The 27,295-nt window shown below is 39.1% G+C and overlaps 1 protein-coding gene across 1 annotated transcript in view; it reads left to right on the plus strand.

The window, feature by feature from the left end:
* Positions 1-27,295, plus strand: part of CTNNA1 (catenin alpha 1) — a 159,656-nt gene that overhangs the window by 39,481 nt on the left and 92,880 nt on the right. The window contains exons 5-6 of the mRNA XM_014584765.1: positions 744-1,013; positions 3,561-3,764. Of these exons, the coding sequence (XP_014440251.1) occupies positions 744-1,013; positions 3,561-3,764 (474 nt within the window). The remainder of the gene's footprint in view (positions 1-743; positions 1,014-3,560; positions 3,765-27,295) is intronic.

Below are 27,295 nucleotides of genomic sequence, written 5' to 3' on the forward strand. Positions count from 1 at the left end.
AGGGAAAGTATGGTCTGTGTTCTAAGGTGGTCTTTGGGGTAGAAGAAGGGGAGAAAGAGGAGTTGTGTACCTATGGTTATAGTCTGCCATATCCTTACCTGTTAAGTTTGGATAGATCACACATAGCTTTGGTGTCCTTTCCTAAATTCCCCAAAACTCCTTTATTGAACATATGTAACTTAATAAAAAAAAATTCTCATGGTAAATCTTACTCTGTTTGCAGGCCTGTCTGCATGCTCTTTCTATTTTGGTTGGAATAGGTACATATATCTATATATAGTTGTGATCAAGATGCTAGACAGTTTTATATTGGTCATTTATTAAGTCATCAGAAGAGTTATGCATTTTTCTGTTTTCCTATGCAAAAAATGAATCATGACTTTTCAGATGACCCAATATTTAGTGCCTTAATACATTATCTTATTTAATCCTTAAAACAAGATAAGAGAGGAAATATTATCACTCCTTTTTACAGAAGACAAAAATGGGTTCAGAATTTTAAAATTAGGTCACAATTGCCAGGAAAAAGTAGAGGTGTAGATTCAAATGTCTGTGAGATTCCGGAGTTCAAAATCTTAATGACTAAACCATACTGCTTCCTTTGTGATTAACTTTCAAGCCAGATTGTTAATAAAAATGTGTTAATTAGTAGAAACTCTTAACTTTTTAGCACTAACTAGAAAGATTTTACATGAATAGAACCTATATAAAGAATGCTCTAATTTCTTGTTCTACTCTTGCAGGAACTGAAGGATGTGGGCCATCGTGATCAGATGGCTGCAGCTAGAGGAATCCTGCAGAAGAATGTTCCGATCCTCTATACTGCGTCCCAGGCATGCCTACAGCACCCTGATGTTGCAGCCTATAAGGCCAACAGGGACCTGATATACAAGCAACTTCAGCAGGCGGTCACAGGCATTTCCAATGCAGCCCAGGCCACTGCATCAGATGATGCATCCCAGCACCAGGGTGGTGGAGGAGGAGAGTTGGCATATGCACTCAATAACTTTGATGTAAGTTGTACTTGGGAGGAGGCTCTTCACCACCACCCCCAAAGTACTGTTCCTTGGGACATGTGATCAAGTCTTTGCATGAAAGCTCAGTTTTCACTTACTTAGATTTACTATCTAAGTCCCTGAAGCATTTATCTTTTCTTCTTTTTCAAGTTTTGTTAAGCTTCTGTAACTTTTATGTAACTTCTGTTTCCTATGACATCATTCTTTATTGAGGTTGAGTTTGGTTCATTTCAACCAAGATTTTGAACTTGTAGTTGTGACATTATAGGAGACACAGAAGCAAAGTGCACATAGACTCTGTTCTGATGGGCTCATGGTCTGGAGGGAGAAACAGACCCATCATATGTGACTGTGATAGAAGTGCCATCATCATTTTTTTTTTTTGGAGAGGTTTCTGCTATAGGGCGCATGCACTCACCAGAAAGACAAAGAGAGACAGAGAGATAGAAAGCGAGAAATCACCCCCCAAGGGGGGCGACCACGCCACCATCCCTTCTCCTCCATTCTCCTCTCAGGATCTTGGGCACACACACACACACCCGGCTGAATTGAAGCCACCGGGTCTGGGACGCGAACCGCGGTCGACTATATGGGAGTCCAGCAACATAGCCATTACGCTAACTGCTGGTCCCAAAGTGCCATCATCTTAAACTCACTTTTTGTCTGGATGTACTTATTTCAGTGACTGAGTTAAAACAGTGAACAAAAAATTTAATCAAGTAAAAGCAAATTTGGGATTAAGATATTTTCTTACTAGCACAAGTGACATAGACCTTTTATAGACAGTGCTCTAGATCTGTCCTGTGTATATATTATGTGTACATACTGTCCTGTAGACACAATTCTTTTGTGTTTTAGTGGGTTTTGTGTTTTTAATTCTTGCCCACAAAGCCTCATGGCTTCTAGTTGATGTTAGTAGCTAAATTTAACTTGTGTTTTTCTTTTTTAATTGTTGGGGGAGATCAAATTTAATTAAGAGAAGGGAAAATTGTGTTCTAGGTCACCAACATCTTTCACAAGTAGGATTGCTTTGAAGTACAGAATCAATACAGTGGAGTACATTTTGTTTTAAATAGTTTTTCCTTGCCTTTACCTTTTCTTTTGTGTCACCCCTTTACTTTGGCTTGGGTAACTGATCCATACCGCTATGTATGACTGTTTTCAGACTTTTCCTAAAGTGTGAAGGGAGACTTAAATTTAAAAGACCATGGTATTAGACCTGAATTTTTACCCTTAAGCGGTAAACATGAAATGACTATAATATGCTTATGATGCATCTCACTATTGATTGTTTTCCCCCTTCAAAATTGTATTTTGTCTAGGTATTTGTCTCTTTCAGTACACAAAGGATCATATTTTACCCAAAACTGAGTGATAACCTATCCCAAACCACTTAACTTCTTAGGACTACAGTTTCATTGATAAATAAGGGAGTTACACTAAATGGTCTTAGGACCAATGTGGCTCTATGACCCTATTAAAATTCTGTGACCATTCATTTCTCGTTTCTGTTGGCCAGAAAACATTGTGTATTCAGTTTGACCAGAGAAATCCTGCAGTAGTTTAATCTTGTAAGAAACATGATCATCTCAAATGTAGATTAATAATGAACGTTAAGGTTTTGCATGTTCAATTTTAAAACTGAAGGCTCTTTGAAAGGGAAGAAGAAATGTATACTCTTTGGAAAAGGGCAGACTTTCAGTAGAAGAAATTTGGCATTTAAGTTGAAATCAATAAGGGCATAGTCCCTATAAAGAAAAGTTAAAGCCAAAATATTTGCACAGACATTTATCAGTGTGAAGATAAATTGTATCAAGTAGAGAAGTTGGAGGGAGGCCAGTAGCTGCTGTCCTGGGGGTGTTGATGTTTGACCTTTTCTTATAGCTCGTTTGTGACCAGACCTCACTCTTTACTGGGAAGGTTGGATTTAAAGTACAATCAGGGTTGAGGAAGGGGAGACAGAAGAAGGACTTACTCTTCTTGGAGAGTAGCTTTGTTGGGGATGGTTGCTATCATCCTTATAGAATATTAGAGGCCTTTGAGGAAAGAAAATCTCTAATTTAGACATAGCAGGATAAATTTGAGACTGAATACATGGAATAACAGTAAATGCATTCCTTTCTGAAACTTTGGGGACAAACTGGTTTGCTTATAACAGTTTTATAACTTTGCACATGAGAGAGATACAACTCTTATTTTCCTTGTGATTCTCATTTGAAATACTAATACTGTACAGTCTGACCTTTAGATGTCCAGAATAAGTGGTAGGAACTGACACTTTTGTGTTTGCATTTCTGGCATCAAACCTTACTCAGGCCCTTTTTGGCTATATGGTATTGCTTCCAGTGCCTTCTTTAAGAAGTGATCCACCATAAGTCAGCCTGTATGGGATGGCCTCTCATCTGCCAAGAAGTATAATTTTTTTCAGGTGTTAAAATTTTTGTGTTCAATGTTAATATTCCTATTCCTAATCAGCACTTTCCTTTTCTTGAATAATAGAAGAAACAAAGGTGACCACTAACAGTCCTAACATTTCCTTTGCAGAAACAAATCATCGTGGATCCTTTGAGCTTCAGTGAGGAGCGCTTTAGGCCTTCCTTGGAGGAGCGCCTGGAAAGCATCATTAGTGGTGCTGCCCTGATGGCTGATTCGTCTTGTACACGTGATGACCGACGTGAGCGAATTGTGGCGGAATGCAATGCTGTCCGCCAAGCCCTGCAGGACCTGCTCTCAGAATACATGGGCAATGTGAGTATCAGAAGTTTCTTTTGAATTAAGATATTCATGTCTGAGTTGTTTTCCATGACATGTTGGATTTGAGATGTCTTGACTATTAATCAAATATATCCTTAACTTCTTGACTTTTTTGTATGGGTAACATTTTTCAAAGAAAGGATGAATGTCTTCCTAAGTGACCTTTTTCTTTCTAACTTTTAAAGTTTATTTATTCTATGAGTGAGAGATAGAAATGCTGAGATAAAGCACTCTTAACGGGGTCCTAGTGCCATGATCCACTGCCCACGTTAGCCAGCCTGGATCATGGATGTATGAACTGGCAACTTTTCCATGTACGTGTGCCTTCTCCAGCATCGCATGTCACTGCTGTGCCACCACCCAGCCCCCTCTGCAGTTTTTTATTTTGAAAAATTTTAAACTTTCCAAAAATCTTATAATTAGCACCTATATATACACCCTTTATCTAGGTTCACCAATTAACACATAGATGTATGTTCATGCATATGTATAAATGTATGTGTGTACACATGTATATACACAAAAACACCCTTTTTCCCCTTTGAAACATTTGTAAGTAAGTTGCAGACGCTGTGATGCTTCGTCTCTGAATAGTTCAGCATGCATCTCCTATAGTTAATAACTTCACCACCAAGATTCTGTTATCACATGCAGGTGGGCATCTTAATTTGGGACAAAAAGGAATACTGAAAACCCACTTCTAATATTCATAATTATTAATATTTACTAATTTTTTTTCATGAGCCATATAGAACTCTTTAAAAGATAGCTACTGAACAGAACTGTATGAGGCAAAAAGGGTATTTGTTTTGAAAATTTAAGGTTTGTGTTTTAAAACCAGGGCTCCAAAATTTGACACCTAAGGTTTTTTTTTCCCTTAGAAAATATTGAAATTGTTGATTTTTCTTTATTGTCATGTGTCTTTTTCCCTCCCTTTCCAGTGGTTTAATGTGTACTTAAGGTCATTGTAGTTTAGACCTCATACCCAATATTCACTGTGGCAAAGAAGGAATAAGTTAAGTTAAAATAACTTTATTTTAAAGGACAGAGAGACAATATGAGTTAGTTGTCATTATTAGTGTTTTTTTTTGCCTAGTTAGTACTTTTCAGGAAAAAGATCTTGATCTTTTCTCATTTGTTCATTTGCAATGTCTCTCGTTTGTTCACTTACATGCCTATATAAGTGAATGGATAATGGTGAGTTGTGATGGAATTCCTAGGGCGAAGATGAATGCCTTCCTGTGTTTATCTTGTTTCTACTATATTGTGAAATTAGCAAAGCATATTGAATTTTTTTAAGCCGTTGCCATATTTTGATCGTAGGCAGTCTACCTTAGAAAAATGAGATTAGAGGTTTAGTTAAATCAAATGGAAAAAGCAGTTGATAAGTCACAGTGAAAATGTAGGTCACATTTAAAAATCCATGATTAAATTTGTAAGTTAGAAAATATTAAAAAAAAAATACAACAGGTAAGTTGAAGAGTGGCTTACCATATTGGAGTCATAAAAAGGGGAACAAAGACTCGTGATATGTGTGTGTAGACCTGTTACGATGTGTCATGCTGGAAGTATTGCAAAAGTGTCCAGTGCAGTTTTATTTAGGAAACCACTTTGAAAACAACCTTTGGGAGGAAACAGATGTGACAAATCTGTTCTGATAGCTCCATTCTAAGGCTTCCTACCAGTCTGCAAGATACACTTAAATCCTGGGGTTGGTCAGACTCTTGGGTCAGTTATCCTTCCTCTGGTCATACTTAATCTCTGGCTTCTCCCTTGAGTGTCATAGCTCATGGGTTTAAGAAAAAGTGAGAAACACTCATTTATCCTGAAGACATGGAGACCATAATAGCACTATTGAGTAAAATCTAGAACAGTACTTAATCTAGGATGAAACACAAGTATTGTGGTGGGGGGCTTGAAAGAAAATTTTTTGAAATTCAGAAGTATATTTTAGGAGATGATCTTTAAGTATGTTTCTGCTGTAGGTAAAGAAGCTTTAGTTTCCTTTTACTGACTCATGTAACCGAGTGCAGGTACAGTCCTGTCAAAAAAGCAGTGGAGTGAGGATAAAGTGGGGAGGACATTGGAGCACACTTAAAGAAAGATTAAAATGGTATCAGGCACTCTGCAAGAAGCAGAAGCAACTGTGCATAGATTTTTGCCTTTTTTTATGAAGCATTCAAAGACATTTAGAACCTCTGGTGACCATGAAAACTTTCTTGCATTGCCTTCCTGTCACTCAGTTCATATGGAGTGTCACATGCACAGCAGAGTGTTGGTAACCTTGCAAGAGGAGCAGTGAGGCTCTGATCCCTTCCTCCTAGAACAGACAAGAGTCTCTACAGGGAATATCTTCATAGGTACAGCTAAAATGCCGTGGGACTTGTAAGGAGGATGGGATATTTCTAACTTGGGGAATCTGAGTTGGCTATCTGGAAGATGTATTTTCTTTTGGTTAGTTCTGCCTTGTTTTTAGTTTTTACAGGGCACATATGTTCACCTAGAGAAAGCATCCTTCCAAGGGAATGTAACCACAATACCTTTTCCTCCATTTTTTCTTCCAGTCAGGGTTTTATACACATACTCAAGTGTTTCTGGTATGTTTTTCAAGCCATTGGTTCCAGGATTTGAAGCATGGTTGGCCATGTGGGATCTGGTTCCTAATACATAGTGCTTGACCATTGTGGAATGTGGCTAGCCCACATTTTACCTTACTATTTTTTTAAGGAATTCTTTATTTTGGGACCAGCAGTCAGCGTAATGGCTATGTTGCTGGACTCCCATGTAGTCGACTGTGGTTCACGTCCCGGACCCGGTGGCTTAAAACGCTGGGTGCGTGTGCGTGCGTGTGCGTGCCCAAGATCCCGAGAGGAGAATGGAGGAGAAGGGATTGCGGCGTGGCCATCCCCCCTGGGTGGTGATTTCTTGCTTTCTGTCTCTCTGTCTCTCTCTGTCTGTCTGGCGAGCGCACGCGTCCTGTAGCAAAAACCTCTACAAAAAAAAGAGAATTATTTATTTTAATTTTATTTATTATCATTATCAAAATTTTGCTATAGGGCACACATGCTCACTAGAGTGAGCAAGAGAAAGAGAGCAAGCTACCAGGTCCAGAACTCGAACTGTGGTCAGCCACCTCGGAGTCTAGCACCTTATCCACCGTACTAACTGCTGGCCCCTCTACCTTGATTTTTTTTTTTTTTTTTTTAGAGAGATTTTCGCTATAGGGCGCGTGCGCTCGCCAGACAGACAGAAAGAGACAGAGAGACAGAAAACGAGAAATCACCCCCCAGGGAGAATGGTCATGCCACAATCCCCTCTCCTCCATTCTCCTCTCGGGATCTTGGGCACACACGCACATGCGCCCAGTGTGAGTTTTAAGCCACCGGGTCCGGGACATGAACTGCGGTCGACTACGTGGGAGTTCAGCGACATAGCCATTATGCTAACTGCTGGTTCCCATCTACCTTGATTTTTTTAAAATAATGCTTCATTGATGAACCATGATTGTTTATTTCTGTTGAAAAATATTAGATAAGCAATTATGGTTTTATAACAGAGAATTGAAATGACCTTACTAATGAAAACTTGTTAACTGGGACCAGCAGTTGGTGTAATGGTTATGTGGCTGGACTACCATCTGGTCCACTGCTGCTGAGTCCTGGACCTGGTAGCCTAAAAACTCATGCTGGGCACGTGTGCATGTGTATCCAAAATCCTGAGAGGAGAATGGAGAAGGGATTGCGGTGTGACCATCCCCCTGGGGGATAATTTCTCGCTTTCTGCCTCTCTTGTCTTTCTGGCAAGTGCACGTGACCTATAGCAAAAATCTCTCTTAAAAAAATAAAACTTGTTAGCTATGTGGAACTTTGTAGACAGTGGAAAAATTCCAGAAGGCCTCATATATTTTAATTTTTTTCTGTTTCCTGGATTTTCTTATTAATGTCATCATTTTTGTGGCCACACATTCTTACAGTCTTATAGTAATTTCTGAGTCTTTGTTCATCTTGTTGATAGTTACCAAGCTCTACTGGTTTTTCCTCTAAGACAGTGAGTGATTCTTCTTTTTTTTTTTTTTTTTTTGCTATAGGGCGCATGGGCTCGCCAGACAGACAGAGACAGAGAGATAGAAAGCGAGAAATCACCCCCTAGAGGGGATGGCCACGCTGCAATCCCTTCTCCTCCATTCTCCTCTCGGGATCTTGGGCACACATGCACATGCGCCCGTCGTGAGTTTAAGCCACTGGGTTCAGGACTCGAACCGCGGTCGACTACGTGGAGTCGAGCGACATAGCCATTATGCTAACTGCTGGTCCTGACAGTGAGTGATTCTTAAGATTGGTTGTGCATATGAGTCCTTGAAGAACTTTTAAAAATCTGAGTGAGTTCAAGGTTGTACCCCAGACCAGTTAAGTCAGAATCTCAGATTTATGTGTCAGTTTTTTGTTTTGTTTTGTTTTAAAATTGAAGCATGTGCACTCAATTTGACATGTTTTTTAAGCTGCTAGGGCCCAGGCAGTCGTCCATATGGTAGCTAGCTCCCTATGCACAGTGCTTAACCACTGGCTATGGGCTGGATCAAGGTGTCTGTAGTCTTTAAAACTTCGCAGGTAATTCCAATGTGCAGTTAAGGTGGAGAAACTGTTTTAATGGTTTATTTCATTGTCCCTTTCTGACTTCAGTGTCACCATCTTCAGATGCTCCTCACTCCCTGTTTTCTGCTCTGTTCTATCAGCTCAGGCCAGGCCAACTTTATGTCTTCAGTAAGGCATTGTGTTCTAGAATTCCTTTCCCACCTGTTTAAACCGAATCTGCTCTTCCTTCAAGACCCATATGTCCTCTCATCCCTATCTCTCAGTTGAAGGCCATTTCAGATTGCTCCATCCTACATTATTTCTTTGGTGCTTCAAGTTTTGCACCTAATTGTATACTTCCTTAAATAGTTGCTTAAATTTATTTCCTTTATCTTTGTGATTTCTGCAAGTAGGTCTTAAGTGTTTGGACAACATGAACTATTTAAAAATACTCTTTCATAGTCTACTATAATGCCAGAAGAGGTACTCAGTGACTGCTTGTTTAGTGGACTCATTCTGACTTGGGAGAATGAATAAAATGAACAATTTTGAATATTGATGGTGCTAAGGATACATTAGTGCAACCTCTCCCCACCCCCAGATTCTTACTTTTATAGTCTTTGCATTCCAGAGAGGGTAGGAGCGGAGGTTGTAGGTTGTTTACCTCTCCATCCTGTAGATATTTCAGTATACAGATGACATTTGAAAAAATAGTAAAAACCGGGACCAGCAGTTAGCATAATGGCTATGTCGCTGGACTCCCATATACTTGGCCACGGTTCATGTCCCGGACCTGGTGGCTTAAAACTCACGCTGGGCGCGTGTACGTGCGTGCCCAAGATCCCAAGAGGAGAATGGAGAAGGGATTGCTGCGTGGCCATCCCCCCGGGGGGTGATTTCTCGTTTTCTGTCTCTCTGTCTCTCTCTGTCTGTCTGGCGAGCGCACGCGCCCTATAGCAAAAACCTCCCCCACCCCCAAAAATAGTAAAACCAAGTACTCTGAAATAAATAATTAGTGGAAGTAGTATCTCAGATCAGAGTCAAGTTAACTTTAATTCATTAGGTAAGGGCCAAATTCCCTTTTAAAGGCTCTGTGGGTCAGGAGGCCAGCAGCCTTAAAGTTCCTGCTTGCATTGTGGTTTGAAGAGTTGGAGGATCGTTTGGCTCTATAGCTAGCTTTTCCTGCACAGACTCTATGAGATACTGATGTAAAAGTAATACATTTGACCCCTACTTACTTAACATTGTGGAGATGCCACAGATGCCTGACAGTAGAGGATCTACTCTACAGTAGATTCTTAAAGTTCTATAAATGAATTCCAGGTTTCCTGGAAATGATATGTGGTTAAGTTTAATTTGCTTCTGTTCTGCTAGCCTAATGTTGCTCTGTTTGTACCGGTTCTAGAGAAAAACAGCCTTGGGTGGGTGTCATAATTTTAAAAGGTATAAAAGTGAATGGATTGGGGACTAGCAGATGGCATAATGGTTAATGTCGCTGGACTACCACGTAGTCACCTGGGTTTGAGTACCAGACTCGGCAGCTTAAAACTCATGCCAAGTATGTGTGTGTATGTGCCCAAAATTCCGAGAAGAGAATGGGGGAGAAGGGATTGCAGGTGGCCATCCTTCCTGGGGGGTGATTTCTTGCTTTCTGTCTGTCTTTGTCCCTCCACCAAGCTCACGTGCCCTATAGCAAAAAATCCCCAAAACAAAACAAAACAAAGTAAATGGACTGAAGTAAAAATGAAATGTAATTAAATTTTGAAAAAAATCATTGCCATTTTGTTTACTTACTCATATTTAAAAAATACACGTTCACGGGCCAGTTCAGGGGCCAGCAGTTGGCGTGGTAGTTAAAGAAGCTGGACTCCCACATGGTCGGCTGTGGTTTTTGTTTTTGTTTTTGAGAGGTTTTTGCTATAGGGCAGGTGCACACGCCAGACAGACAGAGAGAGGCAGAGAGACAGAAAGCAAGAAATCACCCCCTCTCCCCCCGTGGATGGCCACGCTGCTATCCCTTCTCCTCCATTCTCCTCTTGGGATCTTGGGCAAGCATGCACATGCGCCTGGCGTGAGTTTTAAGCCACCGGGTCCAGGACGTGAACTGCAGTCAACTACATGGGAGTCCAGCAACATAGCCATTATGCTAACTGCTGGTCATGGTCGACTGTGGTTTGAGTCCCGGGACCTGGCGGCTTGCTTTCTCACTCCCTTCCCTTCCCCTCTCTGGTCAAATTAAAGTAAACAAATAAATGAAGTTAAATAGAAGAATTCTTTTTTAAAAAAATACATGTTCAGTAAGTTACTGAACCACCACTACTATTAACATTTAGAGATAGGAGGAGTCTTCAAAAAATTTTAAGAAAATGTGTTTTGTGAAAACATACATGGATTTCAAAAATATTTTACACCAAAGTAAATATTTTAATTCAATTGTCCACAGATTTGTTTCAGTTACCCTTGTGTATATTTCCAGTTTTAGTTTTTCTTCTATAGAAGCTAGTTTTAACCCTCCTAGTGTTTTCTTCATATAAACAGAATACTCATACAACTAGGGTTCAAACTAATGTACTATTGGGTTAAAACAATTTGGTATCAGGGTAAGTGGCTAAAATTTGTTTGTTGTGTAGCTGAATTGGGAACCCAGTTATGCGTTATTATGTTCTCTACATTTATTTCAGTGCCAGTGATAAACCCGAAGTATCCTGCATGGCTGAATTCCTTATTTCTCACTCTTCATCTCTGCTGAGGATTATGCAGACCCTGTTTCTTCCCTCCTCCCCCTTTTAAAAACTATTTCCCGAGGGCACATGTATTCACCAGAGATAGACAGGGAGAGAGGGAAAAGGCACCCTCAATGGGGCATGAGTTCACTGCAATCCTTTCTTCTTTTCTCCCTCCTTTTGGGATTTTTGGGCAAATGCGCACAAGCGCTCACTGTGTTTCTCAAGCCTTCTGGTCGGGATCTAGAACTGCTATGGGCCATGTGGGGGATCCAGCTCTTAACCGTTAGGCCATGGTCAGGTTTGTTTCCCTCTTTTTAGGGCATGTATTTTTTTCAATAGGGTATTTATTGGAACCAAACTTACTTGTCTCTATTATCACAACCCTCTTCGATTTCTTAATCCCCAAAGAACAAATAAAACTCTTCCCCTCTCTCCCTACAGAATCCCCAAATCTGAAAATACATTGTGTCTAAAGCATAAAGGACCCATAATCTTTTTTTTTTTTTTTGAGAAGTTTTTTGCTATAGGGCGCGCGCGCTCGCCAGACAGACAGAGAGAGACATAAGACAGAAAGTGAGAAATCACCCCCCAGAGGGGATGGTCACACCGCAATCCCTTCTCCTCCATTCTCCTCTTGGACATGCATGCACACGCACCTGGTGTGAGTTTTAAGCCACTGGGTCCAGGACGTGAACCGCGGTCGACTATGTGGGAGTCCAGCGACATAGCCATTACGCTAACTGCTGGTTCCCAGGACCCATAATCTTTGAAGTGAATTTATTTGGTTTTGACTTGAGCGTTCTTGCCCAGTAGTTCATGGTCCCATGTGATCAGTGAGAACAGGTACACACCCTGAGCTTGAGTAGCTCTAGCTCTTTGTTTTCCACTATGGTAATCACTAGCCATATGTGTCTTTGGAGCACTTGAAATGTGACAGGTCCAAGTTGAGATGTGCTTTAAGTATAAACTCTACACATCAGATTTCAAAGACCTTGTACACAAAAAAAGAATGTAAAATGTGAAATACTTCATTAGGAATAGCTCATTGAGAATATTTTGGATAGTGGGTTAAATACAATCTGTTATTAAATTTCACTTTTACTTATTTTTTTCCAAATTTATGGCTATAGAAAAAATTAAAATTATATGCAGAGTTTATTTTCTGTCTTGAGTTATATTTCTTTTGGGTAATTCTAGCTATTGTAACCATCCCGCTGTGGTGAGTAGGGAAGAATTTGTTTTGCTTGAACTTGATTAAATGTCTGGAATGGTAAAGTAACCCATGTATGGTGACCATTATACTTTGTATTTTTTTATACTTAAAATTGTGATATTGGGCAGAGGAAATTGGTGTAACAATGACCTGGTGAAGATGATGTTGCTTAAAGACAAATTTTATCTTTGTTTTGGCCCAAAAACATTGGACATAGTGGTTATAAATCCCAAAAGAAGAATGCAGTAAATAACTGGACATTTTTTGAATTAGACTGGACATATATTTGAGGAGTTTGAATATGTAATATATCAGGTATAAAATTTTAATTTGATTTGGGTAATAGTTTGGTATGGAATGTATGAGTAGTATGCAGTTAATGTTCACTTTCAAAGATCTTTTGAAAAGATATATTGTTATTATAGTAAAAAAACACTCAATTTAGATGCTAATCTCTTCTCAGTTTTGCAAATGCCTTCCTGGAATCATCTTAGCATACAGAGTTTCCCAGCCTTTGAAGGACTCTGAAGAGCTTGTTACGACTTTATTTTGTGGAAGCATTTTTTTTTTTTTAATCTTCAAAGGTAGAATAGCTTCTTCTTTTTCTGATTATAAGTTTTGCGTTCTTTATATAGTGCCTGTAATATTTTGTGTATAGTATTTTAGACTTAATTCAAGGTGGACACATCTGGTTCTTTTCTCCCTTTTCATACTTTATTGGTAGTGGAGATTACCTATACTGTCACACTGCTAACCACATACCAGCTGTTGTGCTGAGAGAGACACGTTATTACCTGTTTTGCCCCATATAACCCTACTGAGTTGTTACTTAAAAATACAGCCAGGATTCAATCTCCAGTCTGTCTGACCTGCACTCTTAATACTTAGACCATTGTGCATCTTTCTCAGTCAGCCAATACAATTTTATATTATTAATGGCAGCAGATTTTTTCAGTAAAATTAAACAGCCCCAGACTAAAATTATACACTGGTACTAACATTTCAGCGTTGAATTTCTAAAGTTAGATAAGTAGACTAAATAAGATGGGTCTATATTTGATATGGCTGACTGAATTCCTATGGAAGAAATGAATGGAAAAAACCCAAAAAAAGAAAGATCATCCTTAAACTCAATATTAAAAAAAAAAAAAAGCCTTCCACTGGTTCTGCAGCTACTGTTCAAGTTAGTGTTACAGGATTCCACTCGGCCAACTGTGAAGTTTGAGTCCCAGATCTGTGCCTTGAACACACATGCTTGGGTGCTTGTGCATGCATGCCCAGACTCCTGAAAGGAGGGAGAAATAGAGAAAGGGCTGTGGCATGACCACTCCATTGAGGGGGGTTCTCCCTTTCTCTCTGTCTCTGATGAGAACAAAAACATGGTTTTCGGTTTTATGTTTTAAACAAAAGCTAGCTCTCATATGGCAACTGTGGTTCATATCCCCAGCCCTGTCACCCCAAATGTCCACAAACATGAGTATCCAAGATCTGATGGCCTAGAGGACTGTGGAAAGGAATATTGGTGTAACCAGACCCTCTTTCCTCACTCTCTCACTCTCATATGCATGCATGTGCTCTGTCATGAATAAAGAAAATAAATTAAGGTAAAAATAGAAAATATAAACTTTCATTTTCAACATTAGCTCTGTCAAGTTCAAGATGCTTTTTTTGGTAAGTGATGATACCAGCCATTTTAGTCTTTTCCTTAAGAACTGAGGTTCTTATGAATTTAACCATGTCATTGTAGTCTTTTTACATCATTAACTGAATAAAAATGGATATCCTTTATAAAACCTTTTTTTAAAAAAAATTTGCCAGAGGATGTGTGCACTTCTAAGGGGTGGGAGGAGTGAGAAAGCATTCCCTGTGGGGAATGGTCACACTGCAATCCCTTCTTCATTTCGCCCTCCCTTCAGTATTTTGCTGTATTTTTCAAGCTGCTGGGTCCAGGACTTGAACCATGTAGTGGGCCATGTGGAATCCAGCTGCCATAACCACTCTGTCATTGGGTTGCCCAAAGTTTTTATTTTTATTTATTTTTATTTTTTAATAAAGGTTAAGAAATAAACAGCATTAGAAGGAGCCATATAAGGACTATAAATTGGATGCCTAATGCTTTCTCAACTGAATTTCTCACAAAATTGCCTTGTATGATGAGAGAAATAAGCAGGAACATTGTCTTGTTAGAGAAGGACTTTCTGGTGAAGCTTTCCAGGGCATATTTTTGTCAAAGCTTTGGTTAACTTTCTCGAAACACTCTCATACTAAGCAATTGTTAGCATTCTTTGTCCCTTCAGAAAATCAACCAGCAAAATGCCTTGAGCACACAAAAACTGTGGTTATGACCTTTTCTTTTGATCAGTCTGCTTTGATTTTTCAGTCAGTATTGTATAAGCCAAACCAATTGAGATATCTATGGAGTTGGTTATCGTTTCTGCTGTTAATTGTTGGTTCTCTTCTATTAGGGCATGAAGAAGATTAATTTTTTCCATGAAGATTGGTATAGATGGTCTGAAGCTGTGGGCTATAATCTTTAACCTGTCTTGTCCCTTCTTAAAATGACTTATCCATTTGTAAACTACTGAATTTCTTCAGGGCATTCATAGTTCTCATAATTTTTTTATACAGCATTGATGATTTCTCCATACTTCACCTATGCTTCACCATAAATTGGATGTTTATGTTTCAATTTCAGCAGAGTTCATGTTGGTCTGAAGGGATTCTTTTTAAACCTGATACCTTACCCTTCTTAATGTCTTAAACTAGATCCTATTTAGACTTATTATATAACAAGTCAGTACAAATTTATTTTGGTGCCAAAAAATTTAGAAATTCATGCATCTTTTTAAATAATAAGCATATCTGTGAACTTTTTTGTAGATTCTGTGTTGCCGTTTACACTGACTGTCTGGTGTGCAGTGAGGGGACTGAGTTTTGTTATAATTATGCTATGGCTTCCATCTTGGTTTGAACCCTTGGGTTTTCTCCAGCAAGATTTTCACCCATTTTAGTAGTACATATATCCATCCATAGCTGTGATGAAAGTAATTTTTAAAAACATTTATGTATTTTTTCCACGAGTGATACAGAAACAGAAGATGAATTTATTGATTTGTCAGTGTAAGCTTTTTTGTGAGCTGCTTAATATACGTAGGAAAATTTAGATATAAGTAGATGTTGTATTGATTGCGAAATCTGAACATGTGTAGGACTTGTTTTATTTATTTTTATTTTCTATTTTTAAAATTTTATTTTAATTGTTTATCTTAAGGTATACATCATATTTTAATGTACTTAGTTAAATTATTGCTATAGTCTAGACATTTAAATATTTATTATCTCACATAGTTTACCTTTGTGTGTATGATAAGAGAGCCAAAAATCTGCTCTCAGCAAATTTCCCTTATACAGTAAAATATTAACAATAGTCCTGTATGCTGTAGATTAGATTTCTAAGTTTATTTATCCTACATAACTGCAACTCTGTGCCCTTTGATGTAAATTCTCCCCATACCTACTGTTGGGTAAGTACTTTCTACTCTATTTCTATGTATTTGACTTTTTTAAAAAATGAGATCGTGTATTTTTTTCTTCTGTATCTAGTTTATTTCATTCCTTAGGATAATATTCTCCAGGCCAACCTATGTTTTAGAACAGTATTTATTTAATTTGAAAGCCCTATTTGTCAAAGTTAATGAGCAATCTTTTTACAGTACAAGATGAGTTTAAAAGACCTTAACGTGAAGATGTCTAACTCCATATTTTCTGTTGCTTTCTAAAAGGTTGAGGTACTTCCTTTGCACCTCACCCTGAGGGTATGAATTACAGTATTTAATAGGCAAGTTCTTAACCTTTTCTATGCAGAGGATGGGTGTTTGTGTATTAAATGAAATGTTGCTGACCTAATGAAGCAGTAGTAGAGTGTCTTTTGAAATTAGGATGATAGAATAGACATGGAAGCCTGCCCATTGTTAAGCAGCAGATGGGTAGGGTTTTAGCCTGGTTGAGCTTGTTGTTAGCCTGTTCTTGGTGTTACTTTGTGCTCTTTAGCTGTCAGACACTGTTGAAAAGATTGCCTATCTAAAATATATCTCTGGAGTAAAAGACAGTATCTTCTAAATACATCAACATAGTAATAATTGTCCTAGATAGTGGGGTGATAGTATAAAGTTTCTTCTGTATTTTGCCTCGCATTTTAAAAGATGTTCCTTATGTTAATAATGTCACAAAGTTTATATATTATTAGCTTTTAAAAAATTATGATTTTAAAAATTCATGATTTCTGTTCTTTATATAATTGTACATCTTAGTGGGATAGTGTGGTACTTAAAAGCATGCATTCAGTGTCTTAATATGTAGATATCCTCATCTTCAGCATTGAACATTATGTTATATACATTTGGTAATAGTTTTACTAGATTTTTTGGGGGAAGTATATTTTGAGTTGCCATTGATATTTTTTTACTCTGTTATAGTACACCATTTCACAACCTATTTTACTTCTTTACATGCATTCTTTGTCTGTTAATTATTTTTTCCTGATCAGCCCAACCCCCATAAACTTAAACCTTTTCTGTTTTGTGTCTTGAATTTTTGTTTTGTTTATACTCACATACCATGTTCATTTCCAAAGCATTGTTTCTGGTTTTTAATTTCCAGAGGATTACACATTTGTCAGAGAGAGACAGGAAGGAAAAGAGGAGGAGAAAGTTGGGGTGTGGTCACACCACAGTCCTTCTCTTCCATTTCTCCATCCTGTTAGGATTTTGGGCACCTGTGCATGTATGTGCTGGTGTGTTTTTCAAGCCACAGAAGTCAGAATTTGAGCCATGGCCACCCTTGTGGAACCCAGCTTCCTTAACCACGGAGCCACAGTACCAGCTTTCCAAGGTCTGTTAATATGGGAAATTTGAGGATTAAAAAAACATTTTTGTTATAATGCACACATGCTTTCTGGAGACTAAGAAAGCAACTTTACCCAGGTGGATAGCCACACTGTAATCCCATCTCCACTCTTGTGATTTTGGGTATAAACGCACACGTGCTCGGCATGTTTTTCAAGCTCCTGGATCTGGGACTTGAACTTCCATGATTGGCCATGTGGGATCCAGCTATCTTAATCTTCATGCTATCTGCTGGCCCAAAATTCAAGGATTTTTCACACATACTAAGATCTCTTTTATTTAAGTTTGTTTATTTCTTCCATGAGAGAGATACCATGCATGTAATGCCTATTAATAGGGTCTTGACACTGTGATCTACCCCTTGTCCTCATCCAGCACTATGTCATGGGCACATGCATGCCTGCCTGATAGTTTCAGGGAGATCTCCTAACATGAACCTGAAAGCCTCCCATGTGGATCAGTCTTACAAAGTGCCATGTTATACCACTGCACCACTCTTGGCTCTTCACATTAAGATCTTAATTCATCTCTTTGGAGTAATGATTCATTCAAGACTTAGATTGACTAAAGTGGTGAGTTTTTGTCCTTTTTTAAATTATAGTATACATTTCTAACACATCTTGATCAAAACAAAAGCAGTTATTTCTATGTGATAGAATTTGCTTCATTCTTTGAAGTATATGTCAAAGTGATTTTTGATCCTGGAAGTACAGGATTGTCAAATTGGAATTTGGATGTGATATTAGTTATTATTTAGTCCAGGGGCTGACGAATTATGGTTCTCAGGTCAAGTCTGGCCTGCCATTTATTTTTGTATATAAAGTTTTATTGGAACACAGCCATGCTCTTTTGTTTACTTTTCATCTGTGGCTGCTTTCCCACTGCAGCGTCATACTTGAGTAGTTGTAAAAGAGATCACATGACCTCAAAGCCTAAATTGCTTAATATCTGGCCCTTTACAGAAATTTGCCAGTCCTTAAGTATAACTAAATTTTCGAAGAGTTCAGAATTTTAAATTTGTTTTCTTCAATAGATATAAGGGATGTAGGTTATTTAGTTCTTATCTAAATTTTGAAAGTTTGTGGATTTCAAAGGAATTGGTCTTTTTTTTCCCAGTTAGTCTGATTTTATATACGTAGAAATGTTTGTTGCATTCTTTTACCTTTTTAATATTTAGAAGCTAGCACTGGTCTCTAATTCTAAACTTATGTTTGGCAGTTTGCGTCTCTCCCCACTTGTGTCCAGTCCAGCTACTGAACTTTTCTTAGAACCAAAGTTTGATTTGATTGATTATTATTATTATTTGTTTTGTTTTGTTTTGTTTTGTTTTGTTTTTGTACAGGGCGCATGAGCTCACCAGAGAGAGAGAGAGACGGAGAGAAAGAGGGAAGGTGAGAAATCACTTCCCAGAGTGGATGGCCACACCACACTCCCATCTTCCTTTTCCTCATGGGATTCTGGGCATGCACACACCCATGTCCAGTATGTTCTTTAAGCCACCGGGTCTGGGGCTCACTGTGAAGCTGGCCATGTGGAATCCATCTGCCTGAACTACCATGCTATGCACATGGCCAGTTCTTTCACCTATTTCTGTTCCTTTTTTCCTTCCTTTGCTTATTTCACCAATTTATGTCCTTTCCTTTTGCTTATTTTGGTTTTATTTATTTCTTCCTTTCTAGTTACTTTGAGGTGAGAACTTAGGTTATTGGTTTGAGATTTTAAAAAAAAATGTAGATTTAGTTCTTTAGATTTCTTTCTAAGTCCTGCTTTGTTTGTATTCTATAAATTTTGACAGGTTTTTTTATTTTTAAGTTCAAGATATTTAAAGATTTTTCTTGAGTTGGGCCAGCCAGTGCATGGTGGTTAAGGGCTAGATCCCACCTGGTCGACTTCATGATTCAAGCCCCGGACCCTCGCTTGAAAAACATGCTGGACACGTGTGCATGCATGCCCAAAGTCCTGAGAGGAGAATGGAGGTGAAGGGATTGCAGTGTGACCATCCCTCCTGGGGGGCAGATTTCTCACTTTTCCTACCTCTCTCTCTCTCACATGCCCTATAGCAAAACTAACGAAATACATAAAAAATTTTTGAGTTTTCTTCTGTAAATCAATGGATTATTTAAAAGTATGTTGTTTAATTTGCGCATATTTGGAGATTTTCTTGCTTTTCATCTGTTAATAGTTTCTGGTTTAATTCTAATTCTCTATGGTTTTAGAACATTGCACAATTTTAATTCCTTTAAATGTGTTTGTTGAAGCTTCTAACAACCCAGTGTTACCTTTATGAACTATCTGTTACACTTGCAAAAGAACATTTATTGTGCTATTGTTCAGTAGAATGTTCTGTAAATACCAATTAGTCCTAGGGTTGTTGAGTTCTTTTATAGCAGCTGAGTTATGTATTTACTTTTTTTTTTTTAATTGTTTTTTAGAGGTTTTTTTTTTGCTATAGGGCGTGTGCGCTCGCCAGAGAGACAGAAAGTGAGAAATCACCCCGCAGGGGGGATGGCCATGCCGCAGTCCCTTCTCCTCCATTCTCCTCTTGGGATCTTGGGCATGCATGCACATGTGCCCGGCATGCGCTTTAAGCCACCGGGTCCGGGACGCAAACCGCAGTCAACTACATGGGATTCCAGTGACATAGCCATTACACTAACTGCTGGTCCCTAAAGTAGTAGTTTTATAGGCCACCTGTTTATTTTTCTCTGGAATGCCTGTATGTGACAAACATGTAAAACTAAGAGATTATTTATTACAACTTTTACCCTAAAATGTTTTGTCCATTGATTTTATTTATTTATTTTAGAGAGATTTATGTTATAGGGTGCTTGCACTCGTCAGAAAGATACAGAAAGAGAAAGCGAGAAATCACCCCCCAAAGGGAGACAGCCATGCTGCAAGCCCTTCTCCTCTATTCTCTGAGGACTTGGGGCATTCATGTACACCCACCTGATGAGAGTTTTAAGCTCCAGGATCTGGGACTCACTGTCAACTATATGGGAGTCCAGCGAGGTAACCATCTGGTGGTCCCAATTAATTTTTTTTTTTTAATTAGGCATTTTAGAAGATTTAAAATAGTAGATAAAACTCACTATAACCAAGGCAGTTTAGGATTAAACAAATAGGGTTTGTATGTGTTTGTCCTGCCATCAAACCAGCCATAATGATTTTTCTTTGATTATTTATTTTGCTTTAAGCCCTACCCCCCAGTACAGTTACATTTATGGATGGTACTCAACTACTTGATCTGACAGGCAGTTCAGGTTCTATTGTAAGTACTGATTTTTCAAACTATCCTTGCCTGAGAAAGGTGTAGCCATGTCTACCATGGAAATTCCTCCTTTCTTATGTAAGACCTGCTCTAGTGAAAGTTGCTGTTTTGTTTGACATATGTCTAAGGCATCATACAACATTAGAAGATTAAAAGTCTGTGGAATGTAATACTTTTGTTCTTTGCATAGATGTCTTTAGACTTCATTTTTGGTTGACTCTTCCTTATATTTCTGAGGACTGATCTCTGAGCATTTCTCATTGCTCTAAATTTCTACTTGGGGGCTTGCAGAGAGTCATGCCAATAAATGTTTATCTTACTATGCATGGCTCTCTGGCTTGGTGACTGAGTTACTCTTTGCATCCCAATCCTGACATAACGTCATGTGACAACCAGAAGAGCCTCTTATATCTGTGAGAACTCAGGCATCTTTTTCTACTGACTCCAAATTTCTTTAAACAAAGCCTTGTATTCTATAACCAATCACTTACTAAAGAACTCTTTTTCAAAAAAAGAATTATTTATTTATTTATTTATTTTAATTTGACCAGAGAGGGACAGAGTGAGAGACAGAGAGACAGAGACAGAGAGAAAGTGTGAAAACAAGCTGCCAGGTCCAGGACTCGAAGTATGGTTGGCCATGTGGGAGTCCAGTGCCCTTAACCATCATGCCACCTGCTGCCCCCTTACTAAAGAATTCTATTTATGACTGTAAGCCTCTGCTTCAAGATGTCTCACTTTTTCAGGCCAAACTAATATATAAATTCCATGGTGTTGATTTACGGCTTTGCTATAACTTGGAAAAATACAAAAAAATGGCTTAGCCTAAACTACCTTGGAACACGTTCTCAAGGTTACTTGAGTCTGTGTTCTCTCAGACTGCAGTCAGTTGTAGCTAAAACTAAATTTTCAATATTTAGAGTTTGGTTTTCCTGTTGACATTTCCTGAATCATGTCATTATGAAAAGGCCCTAATGCCTTCCCCTGCCCCTTTTTTAAATGAGTGTGTATGCAAGATGGAGAGAAGGAAAAGGCAGGAGCTATTTTTGACAGGTCTTGCCATATCGTGAGCTTCTGCCCCAGCCTCTCGGCCAGCTAGGACCAGAGGCAAATACCACTGCACTGGCTGTTTTAGGATGGGCCTTCTATGTAGCCTCAGCAATCCCATAGCAGCACGCTCTTGCCCACACCACCTGGCTGGCCTCTAATGCCTTTTTTAGAGAATGACCAGATGGAATCAGTTTTCAACAGTCTTTGTTGACTGTATTCTATATTTAAATTAAAATTGCTAATTATACTAGTTTTTTTTTTTTTTTTTTTTTAAAACAGCCTCCATTGGCATATTTGCTGTCTTTAGGTCTTTCATTTTGACAGATCATAGAGGCTAAAATTGAACTGTTTTTGACTGGGTTTTCCTAGCCCCAGTGCAAAATTGGCCATTTTGTTAAAACTACTCTGAATCAAGAATTACTTGAGTTTTGGGATTTTGATAGTAAACACCAGTAAATACATGATTTGGATTTAAAGTTTTGTTACAGTGGCAGTTTTTCTTAACCCTCAAGTTATGAGAGGATTTGAACATCCAGATATAAAAACAGGTTTAGAAAGAATGATACATAAAAGCTGATTCCTTATAAAGTGACATAATGTATTGGGTTGGTTTTAAAATACTCTAGGAAGGGACCAGCAGTTAGTGTAATGGCTATGTTGCTGGACTCCCACATAGTCGACCACGGTTCGAGTCCCGGACCCGGTGGCTTAAACTCACGCCGGGCGCGTGTGCGTGCGTGCCCAAGATCCCGAGAGGAGAATGGAGGAGAAGGGATTGCGGCGTGGCCATCCCCCCTGGGGGGTGATTTCCTGCTTTCTGTCTCTCTGTCTCTCTCTGTCTGTCTGGCGAGCGCAAGCGCCCTATAGCAAAAGCCTCTCCAAAAAAAAATGTAAAAAAAAAATACTCTAGGAAAAAAAATAATGGAAGGGCAATAAATGAAACAAGAAAGAAAAAAATTAGTAGTTGCTAAAATTTGGTGGTGATCACATTTATTATATGTAGTCTTTTTGTATATGTCTGAAAAATCCTGGGGCCAGCAAGTGGTGTAGTAGTTAAGATGCTGGGCTTCCATGTGGCCAACTGCAGTTCAAGTCTCAGACCTGTTGACTTGAAACTCACGCTGGGCACATGTGAGTGAGTGTCCAAAATCCCAAGAGGAGAATGGAGGAGAGGGAATTGTAGTGTAGCTATCACTAAAAAATGATTTCTTGTATTCTGTCTCTGTCTCTCCAGTGAGCACACATGCCCTAAAGCAAATAAAGAAAGTAAAGAAAAATCCCATACTAAAAAGTTTAAAAAAGGATATCTCATTATCATTATGGCAAGTTGATTACCCGTCAGCATATTTAAGGGTGCAGTCCTTGGCCTAGTTATGCTGTTCCAAGAGCATTTGTCTGCTCTGCAACTCCTGGAAGGCTTTATTCCCACTCAGTTCCTCTTCTCCCCAGTTCCTAGGCTGTCTGGTGGCTGTGATGTGTCTGAGGCCAATTAGATTTTGTTAGGAATTTGTACTGTAAATAATGGGAAAATGATGCTGTTAGCAGTGGGAATAATGCTGTTAAGAACAATAGAATCAGGGTCCAAAGGGTCCTGGCAAAGTGATTTGTTGGTGAACAGCAACTGCGAATTAGGTAGCAAAGATGGTGAGAGTGGGTCAGGTGTTTGAGATTGAGTAAGGGTGTAGTGAACTAAGAGGAACTTCTTGGGATTCCTGTATGGCTCCACCTAAGGCAAGTTGCACAGCTATACTTGGGCCCTTCTGTACTTATGTCCTTAAACCCTTTGTTACTATTTGTTCAATTTGATTTTCTTGGCTAAATTCTTATCTCTTTTTCAGGTAGTCAAACATGGACATTGCTTAATCATTCAGTCATTCCATATCCAATTCTTCATCTATTTCCAGAGCCATGGTCTTCCCCTACATAAGTTTTTAAAGTTCTATCATATATGGCAAGCTTTTCTTTCTTTTTTTTTTCTTTCCTTGCTCTCTTTTTTTCTTAATTTTTAGTGTGCTTTTTTTTTTTTTTTTTTTTTTTTTTTTTTTTTTTTTTTTTTTTTTTTTTTTTTTTGCTATAGGACGTGTGCTCTCACCAGACACACATACGCATATACACAGAAGAAGAGAGAGAGAAAAATACCCCTCTCCCCTTTGAGGGCACGGCCACACCACAATCTTACTCTCAGGATTTTAGGCATGCATGCACACATGTACAGTGTTTTTCAAGCCACTGGGACTCAAACCAGGTATTCAGCCATGGGGTACCCAGAGCCTTAACCTCTGTGCCACCTGCTGACCATCCAGTGGAGGATTGTTTTTTTTTTGTTGTTTGTTTTTTTTGTTTTTTAAGTTTTTGCTACAGGGTGATGTGCTCATAGTGCAGGAGGGGCCAGAGAAACAAGAAAGTGAGAAATCACCCCTGGGGTATGTGGAGGGGAGGATGACCATGCTGCAGTTCCTTCTTGAGGTTTTGGGCAGGTGTATGCACATACCTGGTGTACTTTTCAAGCCACGAGGTTGGGATTCGAACTGCACTATCCCACAGACTGGCCCCTCAATGGAGGTTTTTAACCAAAGAAATTATTTTATTATGTAAAGCCCTGGAATAATTATAGAACTACTTATATTAAATAGAATATGCAAAGACAGAAAAAAACGGGTTGGCATTCACCAGCATTGGGAAGTTGGCAGAGGAAGAAACAGTAATAGATTTAGAATTAGGAATTAATGAGTGTGCTGTGGACAGCAAACTTCTTGGCTCGTTGGGAATGAAGCACCAAGTTTTGCATTTTACAAGCAAAACTGACTATAATCAGTCTTCTTTACCCCCGTTAATGAGGTAGCTCACTGACATTGTTAGTGGTCTTAGGAAGTATTTGGTTTTTTAACCTTTAAGTTACTCCTGTACAGAAAGCTACTTATAAGAAGCCAAGATGGACTCTAGAGTGATAAAGGGCTTGTGGAGAGAGAGAGGTGGTTTCATGATATTATTTTTATATTATAAAATTCTAGATTGGCAGATTTCTTCTAGGGTAGACGTAGCCTTTGATATATTTTCTTGGGCCCAAGAAGAAGAGCTGCTAAAGCAGAAAGGAATGAAACTATCCCATTTAGCCTCTAGACAGTGACACATTAAGGACTAATGACTGCCAAAAGGAAATGTCAAACACTAAGCTAGTCTCCTTTCTCTGGCAGCTGAGAATCCGGTGAATCAACAGTTTTAGGGGGTGTATATTTAATGTGGGTGGAGGAAGAAAATGTCTTACATTCTTTAAGGCCCTGTTAAGTTCAGCACAGTTGAGCTTAGACCCTGTTTATGCTTTTTCTAAACCCAAGAAAGGCATGTGCCATAGAATAGGGTGGAACTTAGGGTGTATGTAGTACTAGATAAACATTTAAAAATATGTTCATGGGCTTTGCCTTTATGGATTTTTGTTTAATTGTTGGAAAGTGTTTATAGGTAGTGGTGCATTTGTATGTGTTAAGAGTTTTGATTGCAGGGCCAGCAGGTTTGAGATCTGGCCCCCGGGGCTTAAAACTTACACTGGGGGGACCAGCAGATGGAGTGAGTAATGGTTATGTCGCTGGACTTGGTTCAAGACCCAGTAGCTTAAAACTCACACTGGAAGGACCAGCAGTTGTTGTAATGGCTGTGTTGCTGGGCTCCCACATAGTCGACCACACTTTGAATCCCGAACCAGGTGGCTTAAACTCACGCTGAGTGCGCGCGTGTGTGTGCCCAAGATCCCGAGAGGAGAGAGGAGGAGAAGGGATTGTGGCATGGCCTTCCCCCTGGGGGGTGATTTCTCGCTTTCTGTCTTTCTACCTCTCTCTGTCTTTCTGGCAAGCGCACACGTCAGATAGCAAAAACCTCTCAAAAACAAAAACCTCACACTGGGTGAAAGTGTGTGCTTGCCCAAAATCCTGAAAGGAGAATGGAGAAGGGATTGTGGCATGGCCTTCCCCCTGGGGGAATGATTGCTTGCTTCTGTCTCTCTGATGAGTTCACATTACCTGTAGCAAAAATCTCTTAAAAAAACCAGTTTTGATTGCACTGGTCTCCCTTTTCACAAATAGGAATTATCTGAAGAATCTTTTATTTATTTTTTAAGAGAGATTTTTGCTATAGGGCATGTGCACTCAGTGGAGAGACAGAAAATGAGAAGTCACCTCAGGGATGGTCATGTCACAGTCCCTTCTCCATTTTCCTCTCCAGATCTTTGTCATGCACACACCATGTGCCTGGTGTGAATTTTAAGCCACTGAGTCTGGGACGTGAACTGCTGTTGCCACATGGGCATTCATCAATGTAACCATTATGCCATCTGCTGATCCCCTGAAGACTTTTTTTTTTTTTTTTAAAGAGGTTTTTGATAAAGGGTGCGTTAGCTTGTCAGAAAGAGATAAAAAGTGAGAAATCACCCCCCTCCTCCCAGGGAGAATGGCCATGTCACGATCCCCTCTCCTCCATTCTCCTCTTGGGATCTTGGGGACACACACACATGCACCCTGTGTGAATTTAAGCTACCGGGTCCGGGACTCGAACCACGGTTGACTACATGGGAGTCCAGTGACATAGCCATTATGTCAACTGCTGGTCTCCCCTGAAGAGTTTTTTAAAGAGAATGGATAAATTCGTGATCCTTGAGATATAACAAGCAAAATTAGACTGAAAATTTACTAAAAATTTAAAGAAAAGCACAACAAATTGAGAGTTTTTTGATCGATAACGAAGAATTATCATCATGTCTTGAATGTTTAAAATTTAGGATTTCAATATTTAAATATAGACATGGGGGGTAGTAATAGATAATGGGTATGGAATTTCTTCTTGAGGTGATGAAAATACTCTAAAATTTACCGTGATAATAATTGTACTCATCTGAGAATATATTAAAAAACATCGAATTGTACAACTTAAAATTTTTAAAATTTTATTTATTATTATTTATTTTTTAAATTTGCTACAAGACACATGTGCTCACTAGAGAGAGATGGGGTCGGGATGAGGAGGAGTGAAAAAGCAAGCTGCTGGGTCTGGGTCTTGAACCATTGTCAGCCATGTGGGAGTCTAATGCCTTAACTAGCATATCACTTGATGGCCCTGCATTTTACAATTTCAATGGGGGAATTGTACATGAGCTATCCCTTGGTGTATATTCTTTAAAATTTTATTTTTTAAAAATTTACTTTTTCTGTGTGAGCAAAAGAGATTGTGTGTATATGTGTGTGTATAGCCCCAGCAGGGTCTTGGTACTGGATTCTATCCCCAGCCTTTAGCGAGCCCCTGGATCATGGGCAAGTATATATCTCTCATACTCAGGGAGTCTCTGGCCTTGAACCACTTGCTTATGTGGGATTGCCTTGCAGTGTGTCATGTTTTACCACTGTACCTCCATCTGGCCCCTGTATATACCTTTTTTTAAAGAATTTATTTAATTTTATTTACTAGATTGTTGGAAAAGTCATGACATATATTTCTATACATAAATGAGCCATGACTGTTTGGACAACCCAATATATGAAGTAAAGAATGTTTCCCCCCCCCAAAAAAAAGCAAGCAAGAAAGAAAAAGGGACCAGCAGTTAGCGTAATGGCTATGTTGCTGGACTCCCACGTAGTCGACCACAGTTCACGTCCCGGACCCGGTGACTTAAACTCACACCGGGCGCATGTGCGTGCGTGCCCAAGATTCCGAGAGGAGAATGGAGGAGAAAGGATTGCGGCGTGGCCATCTCCTCTGGGGGGGGTGATTTCTCACTTTCTGTCTCTCTGTCTCTCTCTTTTTCTG

The sequence above is a fragment of the Tupaia chinensis genome, unplaced genomic scaffold, assembly GCF_000334495.1.
Source record: "Tupaia chinensis unplaced genomic scaffold, TupChi_1.0 Scaffold147608_1, whole genome shotgun sequence".
In the NCBI taxonomy this organism is placed as follows: Eukaryota; Metazoa; Chordata; class Mammalia; order Scandentia; family Tupaiidae; genus Tupaia; species Tupaia belangeri.